The sequence below is a fragment of the Primulina tabacum genome, chromosome 6 (assembly GCF_025594145.1).
Source record: "Primulina tabacum isolate GXHZ01 chromosome 6, ASM2559414v2, whole genome shotgun sequence".
Taxonomy (NCBI): domain Eukaryota; kingdom Viridiplantae; phylum Streptophyta; class Magnoliopsida; order Lamiales; family Gesneriaceae; genus Primulina; species Primulina tabacum.
Genome location: NC_134555.1, coordinates 37,698,719 through 37,726,193, shown reverse-complemented (window position 1 = coordinate 37,726,193; position 27,475 = coordinate 37,698,719). Strand labels below are relative to the sequence as shown.

Genomic DNA, 27,475 nt, shown 5'->3' with positions numbered 1-27,475 from the left:
TAATTTTTTAAAAAGATTATATCAAATCTCAGTGTTTTCATTAAAGAAGTGTCGCCAGTTATGCATTATTTAAATTAAAAGCCATTTAAAAAATTTGAATTATAATTTTTAGTTATATGGTGTACATTTAAAAAAAACATGCAAAATATCAATTTTAATCCTATATATATATAGAGTTGTGATATTTTTAATTTTTTAATATTTTTATTTAATTAATTTTGATTTTATAATATATAATACACACACTGTATCTACATATCAAAACCTCGATGGACGCTCTGATGTTCGGCCATGGCGAGCTAGAGGAGTGAAGGCCGGAAGACATTCTATGCATACAATACCTTTTGGATTAGGTGTTCTTTTGCATCGTTCATCATAAGGTGTGCTTTGTTTTCAGATGTAATCCCCTTTGTTTCATATAATAAATAATATTTTCGATCTATGGAGAATTTCTGTACCAATTTTTGAGTTCTTTGAAGTGGTCGATTTGTTGTATGTGATGCATCAATTCCCTTCTCAATATGGACAATATTTCGTCTTATGTTTTACTCTGTCTTGCCAACGGGTTGATTTGTGAGAAATTAAAAAAAGTTTTGTCCTGAGTGGGGTAATTCGAGATAAGCCATATTTTCTTGAGAACTCTTGTCGATACTCGTACTTTTTTTTGAAGTGCCTTTTAATATCACATTTAAAGCAATAAATATTTTTCTTCTTGCTTCTCGACTTTGATCTACCTCGTCTTTGGTTGCTTCTGGAGTCACGCTGCATGAATATTCCTCTTATCATTAATAAAGCCTCTGCTTGTTTCGAGGTTACCAACCTATCTTCCTTATTCTTGCGTCGGCTTTCTTCTCCGAGAACCGCAGTTAAGACATCGTCGAATCTTAAAAAGCCCATAAGAATATTGTTGGTAATGTTGATGATAAGTTGATCATATGAATCTGGTATACTTTGAAGTAGAAGTTCCGCACGTTCATTTTCCCATATTTTATGCCCCATGGAAGTGAGTTGGGCAAATAGAATATTTAGTGTGTTGATATGGTCAGTCATCGATGATGATTCCGCCATCCGAAGAGTATAAAGCTTTCTCTTTAGGAAAATCATGTTGCGTTACCAGTAAACAACACAGATTAAATTTTGGTACTTCTACTGCCAAAAACAAAAACATATTAGAGCTGATTCATTCGGATGTTTGGCAATCACCAGTTGTATCCCTAGGAGAAGCGATATACTTTGTCTCGTTCATTGATGATTTCTCTAGGAGATGTTGGGTCTATTCAATCAAGAAGAAATCAGATGTTTTCCAGATCTTTAAAGATTTCAAAGCGCGGGTTGAACTTGATTCTGAAAAGAAAATCAAGTGTCTGAGGACTAACAATGGAGGAGAATATACCAGTGACGAATTTGATGCATATTGTCAACATGAAGGCATCAAAAGACAATTCACAACGGCTTACACACCTCAACAGAATGGAGTGGCGGAGCGGATGAATAGAACCTTGTTGGACAGAACAAGAGCTATGTTGAGGACTGCGTGTCTAGACAAATCATTTTGGGCGGAGACAGTCAAAACCGCTTGTTATATTATCAATCGTTCTCCTTCAGTGGCGATTGATCTGAAGACTCCGATGGAGATGTGGACTGAGAAGCCGACATATTATTCTCATTTGGATACATTTGGAAGTCCTGTGTACGTTCTGTACAATGAGCAAGAAAGATCGAAGTTGGATTCGAAATCCAGAAAATGTATCTTCTTGGGCTATGTTGATGGATTAAAGGGGTTTCGATTGTGGGATCCTACTGTTCACAAGCTTGTCATCAGCATGGATGTTATCTTCGAGGAAGATAAAGTAAAGGGGGAGACAAAGGCACATTGAATTCAGAAACTACTATATTTCAGGTGGAAAATAAGACGGACGAAGGTCAAGTTTCTTGTGAAACAATACCAGAACACGAAGAACAATAACATGTTGAGTCTGAGGATTCCAATGTGAGGCAGTCAACTCGAGACAGAAGACCACCAGTTTGCTTTCAGATTATGTCACTGAAAGCAATATTGCATATTGTCTATTATCAGAGGATGGTGAGCCATCGAGTTTCCACGAGGCTACTCAAAGCTCGGATGTATCCTTGTGGATGATAGCAATGCAAGAAGAGTTGAAGGCATTAGACATGAATAAAACTTGGGATCTTGTTACACTACCACAAGGAAGGAAAGCCATTGGAAACAGATGAGTCTATAAGATCAAGCGTGATGGCAATAACCAAGTGGAGCGGTATCGTGCGATTGGTGGTAAAAGGGTATGCTCAGAAAGAAGACATTGACTTCAATGAGATATTTTCTCCTGTGGTTCGGCTTACAACAGTCAGAGTAGTGTTGGCATTGTGTGTGGTGTTTGACCTACATCTAGAACAACTAGATGTGAAAACATCGTTTCTTCATGGAGATCTTGAAGAAGAAATCTATATGCTCCAGCCAGAAAGTTTTGTTGAAAAAGGCAAAGAAAACTTGGTTTGCGGGTTGAACAAATCTCTGTACGGTCTCAAACAAGCGCCGAGGTGTTGGTACAAGAGATTTGATTCCTATATCATGAGCTTTGGTTACAACAGACTGAGTGCAGACCCTTGTACATATTTCAAGAGGTCTGGTGATGATTATATTATTTTACTGTTATATGTGGACGACATGTTGGTAGCAGGCCTCAACAAAGATCAGGTCCAAGGGTTGAAGGCACAGTTGGCTAGGGAATTTGATATGAAGGACTTGAGATCAGCAAACAAGATTCTAGGGATGCAAGTTCACCGAGATAGAAGCAACAGAAAGATTTGGCTTTCCCAGAAAAATTATTTGAAGAAAGTCTTGCAACGCTTCAACATGCAAGATAGTAAGCCAATATCGACCCCTCTTCCTGTTAACTTCAAGTTATCCTTCAAGATGTTCCTATCAGTGAAGCAGAGAGGATGGAGATGTCTCGAGTTCCATATGCATCAGCAATGGGAAGTTTGATGTTCGCCATGATATGTACAAGACCGAACATTGCTCAAGCAGTGGGAGCAGTTAGTCGGTATATGGCGAATCCTGGAAGAGAGCATTGGAGCACTATTAAGAGGATCCTTAGATACATTAAGGGTATCTCGAATGCTGCATTATGTTATGGAGGATCGGATTTTACACTCAGGGGTATCTACAACAGAGACAGAATACACGACAGCTACTCAAACTTGCAAGGAGACAATATGGATTAAAGGGTTATTGGAGGAGATCGGACACAAACAAGAGAATGTTCCTTTGTTTTGTGCTAGTCAGAGTGCCTTGCACATCGCAAGGAATCCAGCCTCTTATTCCAAGACGAAACACATTGGAGTCCACTTTCACTTTGTGCGAGAAGTAGTAGAAGAAGGAAGTGTGGATATGCAGAAGATCCATACAAAAGATAACATAGCTGATTTTCTGACCAAGCCAGTGAACACTGAAAAGTTCGAGTAGTGTAGTTCCTCAAGTGGCCTAACAAAAACGTAAGCAGCATGCAATGACAAGATTGAAAGGATGTGTGGAGATGTGTTTGATTCTCAATCAAATCTCCAAGTGAGAGAAATGTCGGCAGAACAACAAGTTGGCAAACACAATGCCAACACAATAAATGCAGCAGACAAGTTGGATGAATTTGTGAATTAGCCAACCACCACGTTTTTTTTAATTCACAAATTCAGCCAACTTGTCTGCTGCATTTATTGTGTTGGCATTGTGTTTGCCAACTTGTTGTTCTGCCGACAAAAAGAAAATGAATGCAGCAAATGTAATTGGTGTATGCGTGGTGAAAGTTTTATAATCTTAACTTTGTTACTATATTGTTCCTCTGGTATATCCTTCAGCTAACTTCATGCCTGTTTCGTTCCTGGACTGGTTTGAATAATTTGTTCAATCTCTGATATTTTTGCCAAGAGTTTCCCCTATGCGATACTTAAGCATGATGCAAAAACTTAATAAGTGAATGCAGGAAATGCAGATTTAGTGATTTACATCGTTGAATGATAAAATGCATAAAATTGGCTTTTGATGAATTTAGGGAAAGTATGGATTATTAGCAAGCGTTATTATGAGATATTTTTAGAAGTTAATAAAATTGGATTAGGTTAAAGTGGCGACCCCTTTGATGCACTTGGCTTGGAGTCATTTTTATTATCGTATTCTTTTGGAGACATCGAAAGAATTTTCTTTGGCTCGATGTTTCTTGTGGTTGTTTTCAACTTATATTGGTGATGGTTTTGCTCAATTCATGAAAGGGTTGAAAGCTAACTTGGAATTGTTTAACCATGTGCATTTTTGAAGGTTTAGAGATCGCTGGAGCTAGAATCCCGAAAGGACCGGTTTAAAAAAATAAATTCAAGGTGGAAAATTATTTCTATTTTAACTCTTCTAGTGAGTTTATACCTTCAGCAATCTTGACAAATAATTATAGAAAATTTAAAAAACAATTCTTGAAGCATGGCTTTTGAGAAGGATAGTGGTAGAATCATGGATTTGTTTTAGTAATAAATTTAAGTTTATGTAGTTTTATTTCTGTGATTGAGTCATTTTGCTTGTTTATTCTCTTCTCATGTGATCAATGTGGTCCATTTGGTAAGTTTTGCATCTACAGTCATGCATCTGTTATTTTATCACGTAGCAAAGACTGGAACATGCAAACTGTTTACCTGGTAGAACAATATTTTCCACTTTTTTGTCATCAGACCAAGACTCATGACGACCTTTGTGTGTGGGGAAGAAGTGTTTGAAGAATAAGAATAATCTATGAAAGATATCTGTTACTTAAGTAACTCTATATGAGCTGCATTTCGAGATTTAAAATAACTTTTGAAAACTTGATTCATAGTTGACTTTGAATCGTAGTTTGTCTCACTTTTATGATAACATGCAATGTTTTGTAAACACTGTGTCCCAGATGATATGTGTTAGAATTTAAAACTTGGATAGTGGACATAGTTATAGGTATTGGAAATGACTAATTAAAGGTGCACTATTGTGAGTTCCATGCCATGTGTTTCGTTGGTGTGCCTTAGGCATGTCTATTGACTTTGGAGCTACTTGTGGTGTTATTCAATTAGACTAAGGTTGACAGCCATTAAAATTACCCTGCCCATGGATTGCCAATAGAACTCGAGGAAATGAATATGTTTTTACCATTCTTGTCAATTGGTAACAAATGCCAATGGTTTGCAAGTCGCCAGGTTATACAAGTCACGAAGATGATTGTCTCACCGAAGGTGTGGACTTAAAGTTTGAGGAGTTTGTGTGGCATATATAACATTGTACTTAGCAGTTGTGAACATGATCGAGCTACTTCCTAAGCTGGTAGCACCACCCTGCCTAGATTTCCTAATTGTCTTAGTGATGCAGTAGGAAATAAATAATCAATTGAAGGAAATGAGGAATTTTAGATTTTGAAGAAATTGAGTCCTGAGTTTATTATGGAATGAATCAGTTTTCCATCTAAACTATATGGAGCTAATTGTTAAATCAAATAAAGCACCTCCAAAAATATCATATTCTTTACTCCTTGTTTACAGATATAATGAAACCACTTATTTCCTAATTGAGTTTTTTGATTCTGTACAGTCTCCTTAAGGGTTTTGTCTAGTTTGTGCTAGTTCTGATGTGAGGTTATCTAACCTATTGAATTGGTCTTGGTCATCAACCATTCAATCATCAGCACACTATATTCACCAGCTTGCCCAATTTTTATTGAGAGTGTTGCTGCAGGAGAGAATGTATATGGTTCAGATAGAGAATGTGTTGAACTTTGAGCTACCTTGTTGGGTTTTTTATTTACAAATAATATAAATTTAAAAATTATTTATTAAAATATTGCAAATTTGGGAGTCTTATGAAAGTAGCACAAACCGGAGGACTAACTTCTGGATTCAAATTTTTTTTTTTTAAAAAATTTTGAAAGTGGTTGGTCCGCTGATTCAGAATACAGAATCCGTGACAGCCCCCCTACACCACCGTGAATTATTGGAAAATGGGAGTTTTTGAAGCCTTCAAAATGCATGCATTCTACTTCCGATTATGCAAAATTCATTCGCGCATAATTCTTCCTTTCTCTGCTTTAGATTCTTCCGAAGTCCGACGCTGTGTTGGTAATATTTTTTGTTATCGAGCTCATTGTATTTTTGAAGTATTTGACATGTATTAATTTTATTTTTATTATTATTGAAATAATTTTGTTTTGCAATGTTATTTTTTGATCAGAATGTTTTAACATTGTTAGGTAATAATATTATTCGTTGATTTTGTCATTTATTTCATACGAGCGAGATTTAAAAGGTAACATTATATTTTTGTTGATAATATTTAAATTATTTTTGTATTTAGCAGTGTTATTATTATGAGAACAATAAATTTTTTTATTTAGAGAGTTGTTAGTTGTACGAGATAAATTAGAATTGACAAATAATTAATTATGAATCATTATTTTGTTGCAATATAGTTAGAAATTTTGTTTTTTCTTGTTTGAATGACTTTAATAATATTTGACTTAGATTAAAATATTTTGGATTAACCAATATCAATGTATGACTCAATCACCCGTGATTTTCATTCCTACACTATTAGTAAATGAATTATTTGTTATGTCGTGGTATACCAAATTATAAAATGTACTTGTTTAAATTTTCGTTATAATATTTTTATTGAAATGACATTCTTATATTTTTTAATATATCCAATTTTTTTACTTTTTCGGGGAAGTTTTTTTTTTTTTTGTTTAAAACAATTGATATATATTTTTGATATTTAAAAAAATCCTACAAATGGAAGAGATATATATTTTTAATTATAGAAGGTTGTATTGTGAAATATTTAGCAAACTATAGTAATTTTAAAATAGCATATTTAGATAAGGTATAATAATCATTTTTCAAAAAAAATGGCTTTTACTATATTTGTTAATCATAATTAGGAATAAACGTAAATATATATTTTTCTATAAATAAGATTAATTTTAATATCTGTAATATTTTTGAATATATTATTATCTAATTCACATTTTTTAAAATTTGATTGACTAAATCAAATTTTGCACAAGATAATTATAATAACAATATTAAATTTCTTTTAATATTCTTTTTGTTATTCTTTAGTTAATTTTATAATGATATAGTATGATATACTACAATAATATTTTAAACTAATATTTTTTAATTAATATGAGTTAAAATTAGTATGTTTTAAAGTGGAATAATTATTAGTTTCATATATTGTTTAAAAATGTTATTGAACCAATTAATATTTGCTTAATGTTATAATAATAACAAAACTAAATTTTTTTTAGTATTTATTTATTATTCGTTAAATAATATTATTATCATATAATATCATCCCACTACAAAAATAATATATACCAATATTCTTTAGTAAAGACAAGTTAATCTCTTAAAATAATTAGCTTATTTACGTATTAAGAATTATTAATTATTTTTAAAATAAATTATGCACCTCTATCATGTTTATCAATTCATCATCAGCATCTACGTTTTATTATATACAGCCGAGAAACAAAATAATTTTATTTAACATAAAATATGTAATTACATTTTGTTGATAAAAAATATAATATTTGTTATATCCTGATTTTGTATTTGCAAGATGGCTGAAAATACAAATAATGTGTTGTATTTGCGGGGTAAACACATTTCAAATAATATCAACGCTGAAAGCATGGATGCACTCGTACCTCAACGCCGGTCTGACAAATGTCTTTGAAGATTGCATAATGCTGGGATTCACCTCCGTGTCCGCCTATGTCTAGCACACATGAGTTTCTGTGGTGTCATTCAGTGTGGTCTTATTAATAATTATGATAATCACTTGCTTACAGCCATAGTTGAGAGATGACGTCGCGAGACACACACATTTCACCTTACAGTTAGTGAGGCAACAATCACCCTACATGACGTTGCGCTTATTTGGGGGTTGAATATTGATGGCATGCTCATCACTGGTGTAGATACCGCGTACCACAAACATACGTTACAACAGCGCTGCGCAACTTGGTTGGGTTTTACGCCTACTTCTTCTCAGATTAAATGTGCACTTTATCTGACCGTTTTGCGAGACCACTGCCTAAACAATATGATCAATGATCACAACACTGAATAGGACGTGGTTCAACATTCCCGTTGTGTGGCATTAATGATCATTGGTGGTTGTATGTTTCCAGACTCGGAAGGTGCTGCTGTGAAACTTATGTATTTGCAGTTTCTCGAGAACATAGAAATGGTGAATACCTTAAGATGGGGTTCTGCTGTGTTGGCATATCTTTACAAAGAGCTGTGTGACACATCAATGAGTTTAAAGGTCGATTTGTGTGGGCCTGTTCAGATACTGCAGGTATGTTACACATCTACGCTCATTATATTTATTGTACTTAATTTTTCTTATGATGAGACAATTTATGTTGTATGTCATTGCTGATTTGGGTCTAGTCTAGAATTACTCTTCTTTGCCCTGATAGAGTGCAACAAGTATTTTGTCAGTAGAGCAGGGTGGAGATGTGCTTCAGGTACCATTCCCACCATACGACGTACAGTACTCCCAGAAATATTTAACTTGTAATATTATTTTGTTATGTATTTTTAATGACTATATTGTGTACTTTTTTAAATTGCAGGCGCAGACGTAGATTCTCTTGGACACACACGGCCCATCATTTGGTCCGTATCACTAGAGATATGACATTGACAGGATGGTAGAAGGATAGGTAGACAAATTATTTAGTTATTTAAATTTTTGAATGCTTTAAAAATATAATCTAAATGTTATATTAGCAACTTGATAATCTTTTTTATTTTATTTGCTACAGTTTCTACGGACCGTTTATGATATGGAATCACCTGAAGTTGCTAGAATTCTTGATGGAAATAAAATTCATCTATGTCGGTCGGCATGTGCATTGATCAATTTTCATATAGTTGAGATGCATAGACAAGAGCGGTGTCTTCGACAATTTGTAATGCGTCAGGGTATTCGACCACCTGCTACTAACTTAGATGATTTCCATAAATTGATCCGACAAGGGCGAAACAATTGTGATTGGGCGACGTATCACAAATATTATGTAGATATGTGGAATGACAAATATAATTTTGTGATTGGTGGGGATTATGTCATAACTGGTACACCCGGCATCACAATAGATTATATTGGTTGGTATCATCGCATTTGACATATATTTCTCTCTCCAACAGTGGTATCTTCTAACGTTATTGGCTATCATCCTGTAGATGCAAACAACTGACAATTTATCGTAAGAAATGTTCAATTTATCTTCATATGTAAATTTGGATGCCATCCTGTGGAAGCATTTTCGACCGTATGACCATCCACATAAAATTTTTAACTTTGTTTTTGGGCCTTCAAACCATGTATAGATGGTTTTCGGCATTGTCGCAACATAATCAGTGTAGACGGTACTCATATGTGCGCCAAGTATAAGCACAAACTACTAAGGCACCGTTTGTCTCGAGTACTTCTCAGTACTAATATAAATAGTCCTATCTTACCACTTGTTCTGTACAAGTATTATTTATCTCGATCAATCATATTATTAATTATTTATCTCACATCAATCAAATTCGTAAAAAATACGATATTACCCTTAATAAATAATATTATTAATATTCTATTAATATTTTCAACAAGGACAAAATGGTAATATCATATTATCTCAAATTTAATCAAACAAATCAATCAAATCAAACTCTATATTAACTATCATTTTCTATTTATTTTATTATTACAAAGTATTACTTATCCCTGTACTATATATCCCATACCATGAACCAAACGGTACCTAATATTATTAACTTTGGATGCCAATAACCAGGTTTTGCCTCTAGCATTTGCGCTTGTTGATGAAGAAAATTATGAGTCTTGGCATTGGTTCCTAAGTAATGTTGCACGACATGTTACAAGAGGGTGCAGAGGTGCGTGCCTTATATCTGATATACATGCGGGTATAACAAGTGCAGTGCACGACCTAACATCTCCTCAGCATCTCCATGTGTACGTGTTTGTGTTGCAGATGTACTGGTATCAACAATGTTCCCTCCAACCTGATATCCTTCTGTTTATGAATATTCTTGAAATGGTATGGGCGACATGTTTAATGTAGGGCTACTCTTATTCATAAACGGTCGAAACTCACTTTGTAAAAAATGTGTAAAACTACCTGCAAATTGGGTGTGGTAACCATACTCATATGATGGAAAGCGTGAAACCACGGGCGGAATAGTGTATGCAATATTTGAAGTTGATGGTCCAGGGTCATACTTATTTTGTGTCCACGTCGGTGGAGGTTGCATATGATCTGGGCATGTCTGTGACATAGATGCATATATTATGTCAGCTATATTTAATACAAAAAATAAATATATTTACATATGTAGATAAATTGAACACGTCTTACGATAAATTGTCAGTAGTTTGCATCTACATGATGATAGCAATAACGTTAGAAGGTACCACTGTTGGAGAGAGAAATATATGTCTAATGCGATGATATAAACCAATATAATTTATTGTGATGCCGGGTGTACCAGGTATGACATAATCCCCACCAATCACAAAATTATATCTGTCGTTCCACATATCTACATAATATTTGTGATATGTCGCCCAATCACAATTGTTTCGCCCTTGTCGCATCAATTTATGGAAATCATCGAAGTTAGTAGCAGGTGGTCGAGTACCTTGACGCATTCCAAATTGTCGAATACACCATTCTTGTCTATGCATCTCAACTATATGAAAATTGATCAATGCACATGACGACCGACATAGATGAATTCTATTTCCATCAAGAATTCTAGCAACTTCAGGTGACTCCATATCATAAACGATCAATAGAAACTTTAGCAAATAAAATAAAAAAAATTATCAAGTTGCTAATATAACATTTAGATTATATTTTTAAAGTATTTAAAAATTTAAAGAACTAAACAATTTGTATACCTGCCCTTCTACCATTCTGTCAAGCATATCTCTAATGATAGGACCGAATGATGGGCCATACGTGTCCAAAAAAATCCACGTCTTCGCATGCAATTTAAAAAAGTACACAATATAGTCATTAAAAATACATAACAAAATAATATTACAAGTTAAATATTTCTGATTAGTACTGTGCGCCGTATGGTGGGAATGGTAGACTCTGAAGCACATCTCCAGCCTGCTCTGCTGACAAAATACTTGTTGCACTCTATCAGGGCAAAGAAGATTAATTCTAGGCTAGACCCAAATCAGCAATAACATATAACATAAATTGTCACATAATAAGAAAAATTAAGTACAATAAATATAATGAGCGTAGAAGTGCAAACATACCTGCAGTATCTGAACAGACCCACACAAATCGACCTTTAAACCCATTGATGTGTCGCACAGTTCTCTATAAAGATATACCAACACAGCAGAATCCCAGCTTAACGTATTCACCATTTCTATGTCCTCGAGAAACTGCAAATACATAAGTTTCATGGCAGCACCTTCGGAGTCCGGAAACATACAACCACCAATGATCATTAATGCCACACAACGGGAATATTTTGCCACGTCCTCTTCAGTGTTGTGATCATTAATCATATTGTTTAGGCAAAGGTCTCGTAAAGCGGTCAGATAAAGTGCACCTTTAATCTGAGAAAACCCAACCAAGTTGCGCAGCGCTGTTGTAACGTATGTTTGTGGTACGCGGTATCTAGTCCAATGCTAAGCATGCCATCAATATTCAACCCCCAAATAAGCGCAACGTCATGTAGGGTGATTGTTGCCTCGCTAACTGTAAGGTGAAATATGTGTGTCTCGCGACGCCATCTATCAACTATGGCTGTAAGCGAGTGATTATCATAATTATTACTAACATCACACTGAATGACACCACAGAAACCCATGCGTGCTAGACATAGGGGGATACGGAGGTGAATCCCAGCATCAGCCCAAAAAACTATCATGGATTCCATACCTCACTTTGATGATGTTTTTGACATAGAAGAGCAAGGAGATGATATTGATCCACACGGGGATCCATCCTCTCGTGGAAAGCGGTCGACATCTATTTCTTTCTTGGTCAACTCGTCAATATTAATGCCCAAAAAATCACGGTCGTTGGGTCCTATAAATGCTTTCTTTAAGCTAGACGCAAAGAATCAAAGTGGTAAAGCACCCCAATTTAATGAAGTTCAGAAAAAAGTTGAGGTCTGATGCAGTTCAAAAATTTGCAAGGTGGATGTGTGATGCAAGGATCGCATTCAATGCGCTTGAAGCCAATGATCGAAGCAATTGGACAATATGGTCGTGGGATGAAACCACCTAGTTACCATGAGGTGAGAGAACCACTTTTAAAGGAGGAGATCAACCATACAAAGCTGATTTTGAAACAAAATGAAGAGGAGATGGCGAAGAATGGTTGTACTTTGATTGCTGATGGGTGGAGAGATAGAAAGGGGAGATCACTTATCAATTTCTTGGTGAATACCCCAAAAGGCAACATGTTTATTGAATCAGTTGATGCATCTAGCTACTCTCACACTGGTGAGAAGATGTTTGAGTTGCTTGACAAGTCTGTGCAAAAAGTCGGGGTGAATAATATTGTTCAAGTGGTAATCGACAGTGCATCAAATAATGTTTATGCGGGTTAGAAAATCTAATATACTAAGTTACAACGTCTTTTAACTTTTGTTGATTAGTTTCATTAACTATGTTTTTATTCTCTTGTTCTTTATAGGAAATAAGTTGATGGATAAATATCCAAACTTGTATCAGGCCCAGTGTGCAGCACATTGTTTGGATTTGATGTTTGAGCACATATTCAAAATGCCAGATTTGAAGAGGGCACTTGAGTGGGCAAGTAATGTTGAGTGGGCAAGTAATGTTAACGGATATATTTACTATCGAACTATGTTGTTGAACATGATGAGAGAGTTCACCGGCCAAAGAGACCTTATCAAGCCAGCTAAAACTCGTTTTGCCACCGCTTTCTTGACTATGAGAAGCTTTCAGCAGCATAAGCAACATTTGAGAAAGATGTTTACTTCAGAAAATTGGAGTAAAAACAAATTTGCGAAGGAACATACTGGTAAGCAAGCACAGAAAACTATTTTGATGCCTTCGTTTTGGAATTCTATCATTTATGCTATGAAAGTTGGTGGCCCATTATTGGAAGTACTTCGGTTGGTGGATGGGGAGAAGAAGCTTGCCATGGGTTATATATACGAGGCAATGGATAGGGCTAAGGAGAAAATAGCAAAAGCCTTTGATAATAATGAAGATAGGTTCAAAGAGGTTTTTGAGATAACTGACAATAGGTGGCAACTGCAACTCCATCAAGATTTGCATGCAGCGGGTTATTTCTTGAACCCTCAGTTCTTTTGCTCAAATTTTGAGATAGAACAAGATGAGGAAGTAGTTAGGGGTTGTACAATGCAATCAGTAGGTTGACTTTTGATGCCAAGACGGAGAGAAAAATACACAGAGTTGTTAAAATGCAAACAAGCCGATGGTGTTTTTGGGAAGGAAGTTGCAATCGAAATGAGAAAGGTTGTATCACCAGGTATGAAAATATGTTACAAGGACAAGTTTGTCCTTATTTTTTGAAATAAATTCAATTAGAAATATTAATATAACTATTGTTATTAACTAGCTCCATGGTGGAAATCATATGGAGCTTCGTTAAATAATATTATTATCATATAATATCATCCCACTACAGAAATACTATATACTAATATTCTTTAGTAAAGACAAGTTAATCATTCAAAGTAATTAGTTTATTTACGTATTAAGAATTATTAATTATTTTTAAAATAAATTATTCACCTTTATCACATTTATCAATTCATTATCAGCATATACGTTTTATTATTTACAGCCGAGAAACAAAATAATTTTATTTAATATAAAATATGTAATTACATTTTGTTGATAAAAAATATAACATTTGTTATATCCTGTTTTTTTGTTTGCAAGATGGCTTAAAATACGGATAATGTGTTATATTTGCGGGGTAAACACATTTCAAATAATATCAACGCTGAAAACATGGATGCACTCATACCTCCACGCCGGTCTGACAAATGTCTTTGGAGATTGCATAATGCTGGGATTCACCTCCGTGTCCGCCTATGTCTAGCACACATGGGTTTCTGTGGTGTCATTCAGTGTGGTTTTATTAATAATTATGATAATCATTTGCTTACAGCCATAGTTGAGAGATGACGTCGCAAGACACACACATTTCACCTTACAGTTAGTGAGGCAACAATCACCCTACATGACGTTGCCCTTATTTGGGGGTTGAATATTGATGGCATGCTCATCACTGGTGTAGATTCCGCGTACCACAAATATACGTTACAACAGCGTTGCGCAACTTGGTTTGGTTTTATACCTACTTCTTCTCAGATTAAAAGTGCACTGTATCTGACCGCTTTGCGAGACCATTGTCTAAACAATATGATTAATGATCACAGCACTGAAGAGGACGTGGCACAATATTCCCGTTGTGTGGCATTAATGATCATTATTGGTTGTGTGTTTCCAGACTCGGAAGGTGCTGCTGTGAAAAACTTATGTATTTGCAGTTTCTATAGAACATAGAAATGGTGAATACGTTAAGATGGTGTTCTGCTGTGTTGGCATATCTTTACAGAGAGCTGTGCGACACATCAATAGTTTAAAGGTCGATTTGTGTGGGCCTGTTCAGATACTGCATGTATGTTTACACATCTACGCTCATTATATTTATTGTGCTTAATTTTTCTTATGATGTGACAATTTATGTTGTATGTCATTGCTGATTTGGGTCTAGTCTAGAATTACTCTTCTTTGCCCTGATAGAGTGCAACAAGTATTTTGTCAGCATAGCAGGGTGGAGATGTGCTTCAGGGTCTGCCATTCCCATCATACGGCGCACAGTACTAATCAGAAATATTTAACTTGTAATATTATTTTGTTATGTATTTTTAATGACTATATTTTGTACTTTTTAAATTGCATGCGGAGACGTGGATTCTTTTGGACACGCACGGCCCATCATTCGTTCCGTATCATTAGAGATATGCGACAGGATGGTAGAAGGGCAGGTATACAAATTATTTAGTTCTTTAAATTTTAAATGCTTAAAAATATAATCTAAATGTTATATTAGCAACTTGATAATCTTTTTTTATTTTATTTGCTAAAGTTTCTATGGATCGTTTATGACATGGAGTCACCTGAAGTTGCTAGAATTCTTGATGGAAATAGAATTCATCTATGTCGGTTGGCATGTGCATTGATCAATTTTCATATAGTTGAGATGCATAGACAAGAACGGTGTATTCGACAATTTGGAATGCGTAAGGGTATTCGACCACTTGCTACTAACTTCGATGATTTCCATAAATTGATGCGACAAGGGCGGAACAATTGTGATTGGGCGACGTATCACAAATATTATGTAGATATGTGGAACGACAGATATAATTTTGTGATTGATAGGGATTATGTCATACCTGATACACCCGGCATCACAATAGATTATATTGGTTGGTATCATCGCATTTGACATGTATTTCTCTCTCCAACAGTGGTATCTTCTAACGTTATTGGCTATTATCCCGTAGATGCAAACTACTGACAATTTATCGTAAGACCAATATAATTTATTGTGATAATGGGTGTACCAGGTATGAGAGAGAAATATATGTCAAATGCGAGATACCAACCAATATAATATATTGTGATGTCGGGTGTACCTGGTATGACATAATCCCTCCAATCACAAAATTATATCTGTCGTTCCACATATCTACATAATATTTGTGATACGTCGCCCAATCACAATTGTTCCGCCCTTATCGCATCAATTTAAGGAAATCATCGAAGTTAGTAGCAGGTGGTCGAATAACCTGACGCATTACAAATTGTCGAAGACACCGCTCTTGTCTATGCATCTCAACTATATGAAAATCGATCAATGCACATGCCGACCGACATAGATGAATTCTATTTCCATCAAGAATTCTATTAACTTCAGGTGATTCCATATCATAAACTGTCCATAGAAACTGTAGCAAATAAAATAAAAAAGATTATCAAGTTGCTAATATAACATTTAGATTATATTTTTAAAGCATTCAAAAATTTAAATAACTAAATAATTTGTCAACCTATCATTCTACCATCCTGTCAATCATCTCTCTAATGATACTGACCAAATGATGGGCCGTGTGTGTCCAAGAGAATCTACGTCTGCGCCTGCAATTTAAAAAGTACACAATATAGTCATTAAAAATACATAACAAAATAATATTACAAGTTAAATATTCCTGGTGTACTGTACGTCGTATGGTGTGAATGGTAGACCCTGAAGCACATCTCCAGCCTGCTATTGACAAAATACTTGTTGCACTCTATCAGGGCAAAGAAGAGTAATTCTAGACCAGACTCAAGTCAGCAATAACATACAATATAAATAGTCACATCATAAGAAAAGTTAAGTACAATAAATATAATGAGCGTAGGAGTGTAAACATACCTGCAGTATCTGAACAGGCCCACACAAATCGACCTTTAAACTCATTGATGTGTCGCATAGTTCTCTGTAAAGATATGCCAACATAGCAGAACCCCATCTTAACGTATTCACCATTTCTATGTTCTCGAGAAACTGCAAATACATAAGTTTCACAGCAGCACCTTCCGAGTCTGGAAACACACAACCAATAATGATCATTAATGCCACACAACGGAAATATTGTGCCACGTCCTCTTCAGTGCTGTGATCATTAATCATATTGTTTAGACAATGGTCTCGCAAAGCGGTCAGATACAGTGCACTTTTAATCTGAGAAGAAGTAGGCATAAAACCAAACCAAGTTGCGCAGCGCTGTTGTAACGTATGTTTGTGGTACGCGGTATCTACACCAGTGATGAGCATGCCATCAATATTCAACCACCAAATAAGGGCAACGTCATATAGGGTGATTGTTGCCTCACTAACTGTAAGGTGAAATGTGTGTGTCTTGCGACGTCATCTCTCAACTATGGCTGTAAGCAAATGATTATCATAATTATTAATAAGACCACACTGAATGACACCACAGAAACCCATGTGTGCTGGACATAGGCGGACACGGAGGTGAATCCCAGCATTATGCAATCTCCAAAGACATTTGTCAGACCGGCGTGGAGGTATGAGTGCATCCATGTTTTCAGCGTTGATATTATTTGAAATGTGTTTACCCCGCAAATACAACACATTATCCGTATTTTCAGCTATCTTGCAAACAAAAAAACAGGATATAACAAATGTTATATTTTTTATCAACAAAATGTAATTACATATTTTATATTAAATAAAATTATTTTGTTTCTCGGCTGTAAATAATAAAACGTATATGCCGATAATGAATTGATAAATGTGATAAAGTTGAATAATTTATTTTAAAAATAATTAATAATTCTTAATACGTAAATAAACTAATTACTTTAAATGATTAACTTGTCTTTAATAAAGAATATTAGTATATAGTATTTCTGTAGTGGGACGATATTATATGATAATAATATTATTTAACGAAGCTCCATATGAGTTCCACCATGCAGCTAGTTAATAACAATAGTTATATTAATATTTCTCATTGAATTTATTTCAAAAAATAAGGACAAACTTGTCCTTGTAACATATTTTCATACCTGTTGATACAACCTTTCTCATTTCGATTGCAACTTCCTTCCCAGAAAGACCTTCGGCTTGTTTATATTTTAATACTCTGTGTATTTTTCTCTCCGTCTTGGCATCAAAAGTCAACCTACTGATTGCATTGTACAACCCCTAACTACTTCCTCATCTTGTTCTATCTCAAAATTTGAGCAAAAGAACTGAGGGTTCAAGAAATAACCCGCTGCATGCAAATCTTGATGGAGTTGCAGTTGCCACCTATTGTCAGTTATCTCAAAAACCTCTTTGAACCTATCTTCATTATTATCAAAGGCTTTTGCTATTTTCTCCTTAGCCCTATCCATTGCCTCGTATATATAACCCATGGCAGGCTTCTTCTCCCCATCCACCAACCGAAGTTCCTCCAATAATGGGCCACCAACTTTTATAGCATAAATGATTGAATTCCAAAACGAAGGCATCAAAATAATTTTCTGTGCTTGCTTACCGGTATGTTCCTTCGCAAATTTGCTTTTACTCCAATTTTCTGAAGTAAACATCTTACTCAAATGTTTCTTATGCTGCTGAAAGCTTCTCATAGTCAAGAAAGCGGTGGCAAAACGAGTTGTAGCTGGCCTGATAAGGTCTCTTTGGCCGGTGAACTCTCTCATCATGTTTAACAACATAGTTCGGTAGTAAATATATCCGTTAACATTACTTGACCACTCAAGTGCCCTTTTCAAATCTGGCATTTTGAATATGTCCTCAAACATCAAATCCGAACAATGTGCTGCACACGGTGCCCGATACAAGTTTAGATATTTATCCATCAACTTCTTTCCTGTAAAGAACAAGAGAATAAAAGCATAGTTAATGAAACTAATCAACAAAAATTAAAAGACATTGTAACTTAGTATATTAGATTTTCTAACCCGCATAAACATTATTTGATGCACTGTCAATGACCACTTGAACAATATTATTCATCCCAACTTTTTGCACAAATTTGTCAAGCAACTCAAACATCTTCTCACCAGTGTGAGAGTAGCTAGATGCATCAACTGATTCAATAAACATGCTTCTTTTTTGGGTATTCACCAAGAAATTGATAAGTGATCTCCCCTTTCTATCTCTCCATCCATCAGCCATCAAAGTACAACCATTCTTCGCCATCTCCTCTTCATTTTGTTTCAAAATCAGCTTTGTATGGTTGATCTCCTCCTTTAAAAGTGGTTTTCTCACCTCATGGTAACTAGGTGGTTTCATCCCAGGACCATATTGTCCAATTGCTTCGATCATTGACTTCAAGCTGTCATATTTGAACACATTGAATGCGATCCCTGTATCGTACATCCACATTGCAAATTTTTGAACTGCATCAGACCTCAACTTTTTCTGAACTTCATTAAATTGGGGTGCTTTACCACCTTGATTCTTTGCGTCTAGCTTAAAGAAAGCATTTATAGGACCCAACGACCGTGGTTTTTTGGGCATTAATATTGACGAGTTGACCGAGGAAGAAATATATGTCGACAGCTTTCCACGAGAGGATGGATCCCCGTGTGGATCAATATCATCTCCTTGCTCTTCTATGTCAAACACATCATCAAAGTGAGGTATGGAATCCATGATAGTTTTTTGGGCTAACTTTTTTTCAAAGTGATCTTTCATTTCTTGCTTAACACACATGCTAGGGCTTTTGGACAAGGTGTTGTATTTTTAAATCCTCCAGCAAGATGTTGTTAGAGCCTTGTTATCCTACCCTTTGTAACTTTTTGGCAAAAGTTGCATAATATTCCATCAGAAATCTGGTCTGGATTAACCATCCTCCCATAGTTCCATCCAATATTTATTTTCATATATCTTTTTGTAGGTTTTCCATCTTATAAACTCTGAAATTAAGAAAAAAAATTGATTATACATTGAGGAAATCCAATAAGCAAATGGCAGTAACTAATATTCCAGAAATAGAATCAATCTGTTATATACCAAAAATTGATTTCCTAAGCAAATGGCAGTAAGTCAGTAACTAATATTCCAATAAGCAAATGGCAGTAAGCCATTAATATTATAGAATCAACCTATAAGCAAATAGAATTAATATGTTATAGAGATTGTTCTTCTCAACAAGGTGGCCAAAAAAATAAAAAATCAGAAAAAAAGGAAAAAAAGAGAAGAAAGTAGGAAATAGAGCAGAATATTACCGAAGTGCGGCGATGCAAAGCGGCGGCCAGAAGTTCGGCGGTGCAAGGCAAGATGTCGTGCGCGTGTTGTTGATGTTTACGTAAGCTTGGAGAAGTGGAGAAGTGGAGAGAAGACGCGCTGCAGAAAATATTCTAGGGCTGTACAGAATGGGCCTAAATATTTAAATTGGGCAGTCTAAAATGGGCCGAAAATTGGGCAATATTTGGAAAAACCGTCCTTGGCTTTTCTTCAACGTAGCGCGCCAATTCCTCGCTATAGCCACGCTGAAATAGCGCTGAAAGCGACGATAGCGCTCGCTATATGGAAGTGGCTTGCGCGTAGCCCCCTGTATCGACGGGTCATCGCTACGCGTCGCTACACGCTATAGCGAGCAATACAAGCGCTAGTGACAACTATGAGACAAAGTCATAAAACGTATGATTTTAATAATATTCGTTTTTGTTGATCTATTCTATAATTCTGACAGTTACTTCTTTGCCTCCCCTTGTTATTTTTTTTTTTTATTTTTATCTTTATCTTTATCTTTATCTTTATCTTAACGTAAAGAGCAGTTTTAATTACAATGATGACGATTGACCTCCTGAGCCTGAGAAGGGAGGCAAAACCAAAAGTAATGGAGACACCAAGCTCGAGAATGAAGCTAGAAGCTCAAAGTGTTGCACTGAAACTTGTTTTGCACTTTCCGATTATTAAATTTGTTCCATGGCTCAAGATCTGACTACTCATATTTGGTTGAACAGGGTTGAGTTCTCATGCTAATGCACATGGCTCAAGAACTGACTACTTTCTTCTGAACCGGGTTGAGTTTTCATGCTAATGCACATGGCTCAAGATCTGACTACTCATATTTGGTTGAATTCTCAAATAAATTTCTTACAGAGCATTTTCTGTGTGTTGCAGTCAAAGGTAATGTTGCAGTCAAAGGTAACATAAGTTGTTATGCTTGATTTTCCCTTGTTGACACCAGAGGGCAGGGGTCACGTGCATCCTACTTTAATTTGTTATATTTGTGTTGCATTGTGCTAACGGAGGCATGATTTCTCCAATTATGCTCTCCATGTTTACTAATGCACGAACATATTTTTCAACTTGCTCTTGATGCTGAATAAATTTATTGGCAAAAAATCAGAAAATGCAAAATGCAAATCTTGTACAAGTGCAATTTTCCTGGTCCTGGGATCCATTTTTCCTGAAAATAAGATGAGATATTTCTGCTATTCATATCTTTCACAGTTATATGTATTTAAGGTATTCTTTTTCTCCTCGGGTTTTTATGTCAATACCACGGTTTGTCTAAATTTATTTTTGGTTCTAATATTTGCTTTCTACATAGACTGCTTGAAACTTAGAAAGACGAGGATCTAGATCTACATCTTGCAGCTGTAATTCGTGATGTTTTTGGGGATTCAGAGAATGATGAACAAGCAGATTATGGAGTACAGAATCAGATTACCCAAGGGGTTAATGCATAATATTTAAATAATATGTTAAAAAAGAGCTTCATTTTTGTTTTTGTTGTTTTTTATGGTGTGGGTAAATTAAAATATATACCTCCTACTATCGGTTTCACATTCTGCTCATCTCATAGATTTGTTCTGAGAAAGAATTGAGGTCAGGGATTGTTGAAACTGATGGAGAAGTGCCTAAGAAGGCTGCAGAAGAACATGATGAGACTGAACTCAAGGGGAAGGAAGCTGGAAACCTGCTGCTGTTCGAGATTCCAATTCATCCTTCCCTGGCTCACCCAAATCAGGTATAACTCATATCATGTTTTCGTCACGCAGTATGTTTCTTTCCAAGGTTTTTCATTTCGTCGTTTGGTTACATCGTCATCTAGCTTACACGATTATATCATATAACCTAATATGAAATGATTTTTCATAACTAGAATTTCATGGCTGCTTAGAGCTTTTTAGAGTGGAACTTGAATAAGAATAACATCTTTTGCGAGCATTGGATGGAAAACTGAATGAGTCCCAATATTAGAGCTTGTATTCTTTTAGTTAATCTTTTATTTTGAGTGTATTTGGAAGTTCTTTCCTTATGAAGATTTTTCCTATTTTTTGTTGTTTCCATTACCTTAGGTTTTCTGTCTGTACTATAAGGGCCTTTGAATATTGAATTTGATATGGTAAATAAACCAGTATCAAATAATTCTTTCCATTTAGTCTCTGCTTTTTAAATGTTTTGACTTTTGTAAAGGAAAAGTGAAAAAGATTGGTCACATGTGGATATTGACCAAGCGTGTTGCTTGGTGGAGTTTCTGTGCAATTGCATAATAAGTGTGTGAAGTAATATGGCCAACTGTGTTGATGTAAGATTTACATTCCTTCGGAAGAACCAATGGAGGTCTATAGCCACAAATCACAATAGGTCAAACAACATTAGCATTGCTCGTAATTGCTAGAATAAAGTTTTTTTGCATTGGCATAAACTTCATTAATTAGTGAAAAATAGGAAAACATTTTGTCTACAGTATTTGAGAACAAGATCATGAGAAACATACATTTTAACAAACTCCTTTTTGAAGTCTGAGATCTCAAACTAGGAATTGTTTTTTATTCTCCAGGTTAAAGTTGAGTGACGAAAAGTGGAATGATTTGCAAATTCCGTTATGTGATATCTACCAGCTAACAATTTATTATGGGTTTTGTGAGTTTCATAATTATCTTGTTTCCTTTATCTTATATTTTTATTTTTATGATGGGGGCTATACATGTTGTATTCAATGACGCTGAATAAAAAAATAGAGAGAATTAATTCTCTTTGATTTCAGGTTCCAGTGTCGTGTGTTTTTAAAAATTCAATGACATATTTGAAAATATGCAACAAATTGGGTCCTTTGCATTCTCTTAAACATTTGGTGCTAACTATTTCGTTTCTCGCGGATAATGCAAAATTTTACATATCTTTGGGATCAGTGGAAATTGACAATTTCATAAGTGTGATCGCATCTAAAATTATTTAGGTCTTGTTGCTTGTGTGATATTTTAGTTTTCTACTTAAGTTTTTTCTAAATGAGCTATCTTTTGCACTAAAATATTAAGGCATGGAAATCTTGTTTCTCCTCCATAATAAGTAGTGCACTATTGTGAAGTTTATTATCTGAATAGATTATAATATAATTGTTCATTTTCTAATTTCTGGTATGAGTACCCTCTCTTCGTTTCTTGTTTTTTCTTGCTTTTGACCCTAGGAAAATACGCGCTTGTGAAAATTTCAGTTACGTTGTTGTATCACTTATATCACATCTGTTATATGGTTTATAGATCTTGATTCTTGTAAACAATCTTCTGTTCCTTTTTTCTACTAATTCGCGTGCTTTTGTCCATTCTAAGAGTCTGTCTCGTCCAGATAGATCTTCCAGTTTTGTTGGTTGAATTTTAGTTCTGTTCAAGTATGCGGACTCATCCTTCTAGGCAGCTACAAAATATGTTTTTCAGGTTCCTATATATCTGGATATCATGCTTTTTTTAATACTTTGCAGATGGCAAATCTCGACTTTCCCAACTTAATTGCCATTGACCTATATCATTTGACCCCGCAACATATGTTGAACAAGATTTCTATGGAGAAGATGCTTCTGGATTTAAAAGGTGTATCCCATTCTCCAATATCATTCGGTGGAGAGAAGTCAAAAACCCTGATGGAACTACTTCTGCAAGTGAATATGTGATGCTGTCTTACCAATTTAAAATAAAAAACAGGTATCTGATGAATTGATCTCAGCCTTTTGTAAAGTTTCTGTAAAACGAAGCTGAACGGAAGAAGAAAATGTTATGCATGATAATCGAAACATATTTCGAGTAGATGTTTTGATCTATTAATTAAATGCCTCTGCTGAACGGATGCTGTCACAAATTTGTCGGTTTTTCATCCTGTACTAAATTCATACCTTGTGGGTGCATGCTTGAGAGAATAGAGGGAAGCAACATTGTCCTTCTGGTAGCAATCGGAAATGAAAAAATTGGTTTTGTATATGCAATACAAAAATCTGAATGTCAAAAACAAAATTAAGAACCAGGAGAGAAGGAATTGATTCTGTAGAATGGGTTTAATGCGGTGACCTTTTTGATGAACTACTTCCTTTAGATACTTCGTCATCAAGATCCGGTTTTCTGGTCATTCGTGTGGTTTATTTAGGGTTAATCACGCTAGTAATTCTCTGTCAAAAAAATAATTGGTCCGACTTTAATGGTATGCCCATGCTTTTCTGCAAACAAATTAACTGCTGTATGTTTATGCTCAGTTGCCTCCATGATGTCAATCAAAAGATTGAACAGATGACAGAGGGAGCATTAAGCACAAATAATTAGGAGTTGGCTTACTATAAGTGAGAAAAAACAGAGGGAATCATCACTTGGGAGAAACAGTCAAATGTGACACCTCCATCATCAAAACTTGTGGATATGTGGAAAACTACCACTTTCATTCTCCTGTAAGGGATTTGACTTGGACCATATTTGGTGTTCTTTCTCATCCTGATGTTCCCAGCGCATTATCTTGTACCGATCTATAATGGTCTTGTTTTATCTAAAATAGAGTGGTTGATCAACTTCATTTCTTTCAGGTCCCAGTGGCCAGTTTTGCTTATAATTCCATGATTCTCTTCACTCACTATTTTGCATTTGATAATGCAAAGATATTATCCACTTCGGCTAATATTGTTTAATGTCATTGCTTCTCAATAATTATGCATACAGTTACGATGAAGAGGTCAACCTTTCTGTACTTGACCTCTCCAATATTTAAGCATGCAGCTACTTTAGAAGTAAGATGGATTTGCATGCCATTTAATAGAATGGAACAATTCGAAAATAGTTTTGTGCTGATCATTCAACCGATGTTAGTTATGAAGCCTGAAGGAAATATAGTTCTCGTGAATGGAAGCTGTAGGATCAGAAACATAAATATAATCTAGGAATCAGATTTAGGCATAAGGAAATCTATGCAGGATTTTGTGAATTGAGCGAACTAGTGGAAGCTGGGAAAAGATAATGAAAGGGGGATCTCCTGACGCATCAGTAATTCTCAATACAATCCCCTATCAGAGTGGAGTGTAAGTAGCAAACAAAGAACTCAACTTTTTGTGTTTTCAACTAATGTTTACTTTCCAGGTTTTAATTTTTGATTACATGATATATATGTGACATACAACAATTAAGTTTTAGTTATATTTTTGGTTTTTCTAGTTGCTGTGTGGCTCCTTGATGTTTAGAATTCCATGACCTTGTTTTGACCTCCAGATCTATTGAGTTTCTAGAATTGTAGGTTGAATCAGTAACGAATGCACGATATTGTTTTGACTAAATTCTTTCCAATCTATGACTCAGTAACAGATGCAAGATATTGGTTTGATCTGCTCAAATCTGGGCAATCATTCCCAATGTTGAAGAGCCACAGTTATTGCATATTGTTTGGCCACACATCGTGCATATATATGCACCCGGACATTTTTGCTTGTCCAATGCACGCTTTGTTACATGGTCTGATGAGAGTCTATATAAAATAGATTGCTTGACAGCTGTCAAGTTAGTTACAGTAGCTAGACTAGAAGTTAGAGTTACACATCATCTCATGTATATATATTAATATAGACTCTCTGTATAAGTGGCTTGAGATATTTTTCTTCCATTAATCAATAATTGATATCTTCTTGAGCTCAAAGTTCATCAATGGCTGCCAAGTATGCACATTCTAACAGTTTACAGTTATTAATTGGAAACAAAGCGGTTGATGTGTCTGAGCATGACGTACAGGAAATTTAATCACATTTGTTCCTTGAACATTGGAAGGTGCCTTTTAAGAAAACCGCCACATCCACATTGTCGTTAAACTAAGTGAAATTTAGATTGGAACCCATATACCAGTGGCGGTTTTCATTTATAAATGGAACTTGTTGAATATATCCTATTAGTATCGATTGTAACAACTATTTTTCTTAGCTTATCAGTCGCCTCCACAATTCTCTGACAACCATGCAGGAAACCTCTCAGGCTCAGGGGAGAATCTCTGGAAAGATGAAGGTTATTCCTTCATCATCATCCTCAAATTCCCGTAGTTTTTTTGCCTGATCATGTTGATTCATGGAATAAAAATGCGGGCCCTGAAAATCTGACGGATCAAACTGAGATGGTAAATCACTAATAAGGTTCTGATTTGTTAGGCGTGCGTCCTTCAATTTTAAAATCTTTCAATTTTAAAATTTTTTTGATTCCATAACTTTGTAGGCTGAAGGAAAACAGCTAAAGCTAATAAATTCCGTAACCAGAAAAAGAACAAAAAGAATCGTAAGAGCACTGCCAAGGACATCAACAAGTTCGATGAATATTCTTGAGGTAACTCATGTTTTTCTGTTTTGTATCCATACAAGTCCTAGAAATGTATCACATATGGGTAACAAGATAGTTTCTCGATATTGTTCTCTTGCACAATCTGCATCAAGAATAATTGTTCTCTCTCTTTCTTTCTCTCTGAGCCCCCAAAAACAAATGAACTATAGATAAATAAACCAATAAATCAGTTGACGAAATAATGAGAAAAACCAATTGTAATATAAGCTTATCATGTTATTTTTTCATCAGAATAGTGAACGATTTTACTTTGTATCCCCACAATCTGCTTCTCCGCACCAGATTGAATGAGGTCTAGAGAAGGGAGCCGATGTTGAGAACAGCATTATTAATGTGGCAAAAGGGGTCATAGCTTCATGTTTTTTAAAAAAAATCTAAAAATTTAACCTCTTCTACGTGAATTAAATCTATAGCATTATTCTCAGGAGACAAAACATCATCTGATGCATCTGCTGAAGGATCATTTGGCTTTTCTGAAATTGAAAAGGTGGAGTCAAAACATGAATCCAGAGCGTATGAAGATCAAGATGCCCCATCTGATGGTAAGCCTGACGCTATGATTGAACAAGTAGAGGAAAAGTCGAAACTGAAGCTGAGGTAAGTGACAATTTCACAAAATAAATTTTGTGAAGACGACTTCCAGCAAGTTCCGCATTGGGATACATGGTTTTCGTAGAACTTCCCTATGAAGCCTCGTGAAATGGTTGTTTTTGGGTTGAATCTTAAATTTATCTGACATGATACTAAATCTCCTTTCTTTTCTTGAAGTATACTGCTAAAAATTGATGACCATGATATTTTATGACTACAGCGTGGGAGCTCTTGGACATCTTTTGAATTGGTCGTTTTATTATGATTGGGATCATGATTATTCTCTTACAAACAATTAACTCATAGCTCTAGCTCTTAGCAACAGGGAAGGAAGATCTTGTACTCGTAGGACTCGTCAGCTACAGACATATTCAATTAATCCCTTATACTCCCTGTAAGCTACGAGAAGGCGGCTGTTGTTAGGTTATACATCAGGAGAGTCAAAGAACCAAACAAGCCTGGAATGAGTGGTAACATTATTACAAGTATCTCACTTGCCTTGAAAACAAAGTATTTTGATGGTATTTTTATTATATTTATTTAGTTAAAATATCGATCATGTAAACAATCTATTATACATAATTGGATTGTGTTTTAAATTTTAGAAACTTTATGAAGTGAATTATT

The 27,475-nt window shown here is 35.2% G+C and overlaps 1 protein-coding gene and 1 long non-coding RNA gene across 17 annotated transcripts; one reads left to right on the top strand and one right to left on the bottom strand.

Annotated features, from left to right (window-relative positions):
• The first annotated feature begins 260 nt into the window (after positions 1-260).
• On the top strand, positions 261-27,475 carry LOC142549355 (uncharacterized). Of its 16 annotated transcripts, XR_012821188.1 has the most exons (9): positions 261-380; positions 4,331-4,389; positions 20,456-20,559; positions 20,645-20,810; positions 21,493-21,657; positions 23,392-24,963; positions 25,889-26,039; positions 26,135-26,242; positions 26,683-27,475. XR_012821188.1 is itself a non-coding variant. In XM_075658270.1 (6 exons), the coding sequence occupies exons 3-5, from the start codon at positions 20,715-20,717 to the stop codon at positions 23,578-23,580; spliced, it is 450 nt and encodes a 149-aa protein (XP_075514385.1). In that variant the 5' UTR covers positions 261-380; positions 4,331-4,389; positions 20,456-20,714; the 3' UTR covers positions 23,581-23,611; positions 25,238-25,882. The 16 variants fall into 16 exon arrangements, 2 of the variants coding, with proteins under 2 accessions (XP_075514385.1, XP_075514384.1); XR_012821187.1 differs by lacking the exon at positions 20,456-20,559; XR_012821186.1 differs by having other exon boundaries at positions 20,456-20,810; positions 25,889-26,055.
• On the bottom strand, positions 17,649-20,527 carry LOC142549356 (uncharacterized). The gene is made up of 2 exons (XR_012821198.1): positions 20,445-20,527; positions 17,649-20,414 (listed from the first exon to the last, which is right to left on the bottom strand). It is a non-coding gene; the product is annotated as an uncharacterized LOC142549356 (long non-coding RNA).

Excerpts from the sequence above, each read along its gene's own strand:
- LOC142549355 (XM_075658270.1), top strand. The coding sequence starts at position 20,715 with ATGCTAATGCACATGGCTCAAGATCTGACTACTCATATTTGGTTGAAT. Across the intron at positions 20,811-21,492 it reads TCTGTGTGTTGCAGTCAAAG|ATTTGTTCTGAGAAAGAATT; the intron begins GTAATGTTGCAG and ends CTCATCTCATAG. Across the intron at positions 21,658-23,391 it reads CCCTGGCTCACCCAAATCAG|ATGGCAAATCTCGACTTTCC; the intron begins GTATAACTCATA and ends AATACTTTGCAG.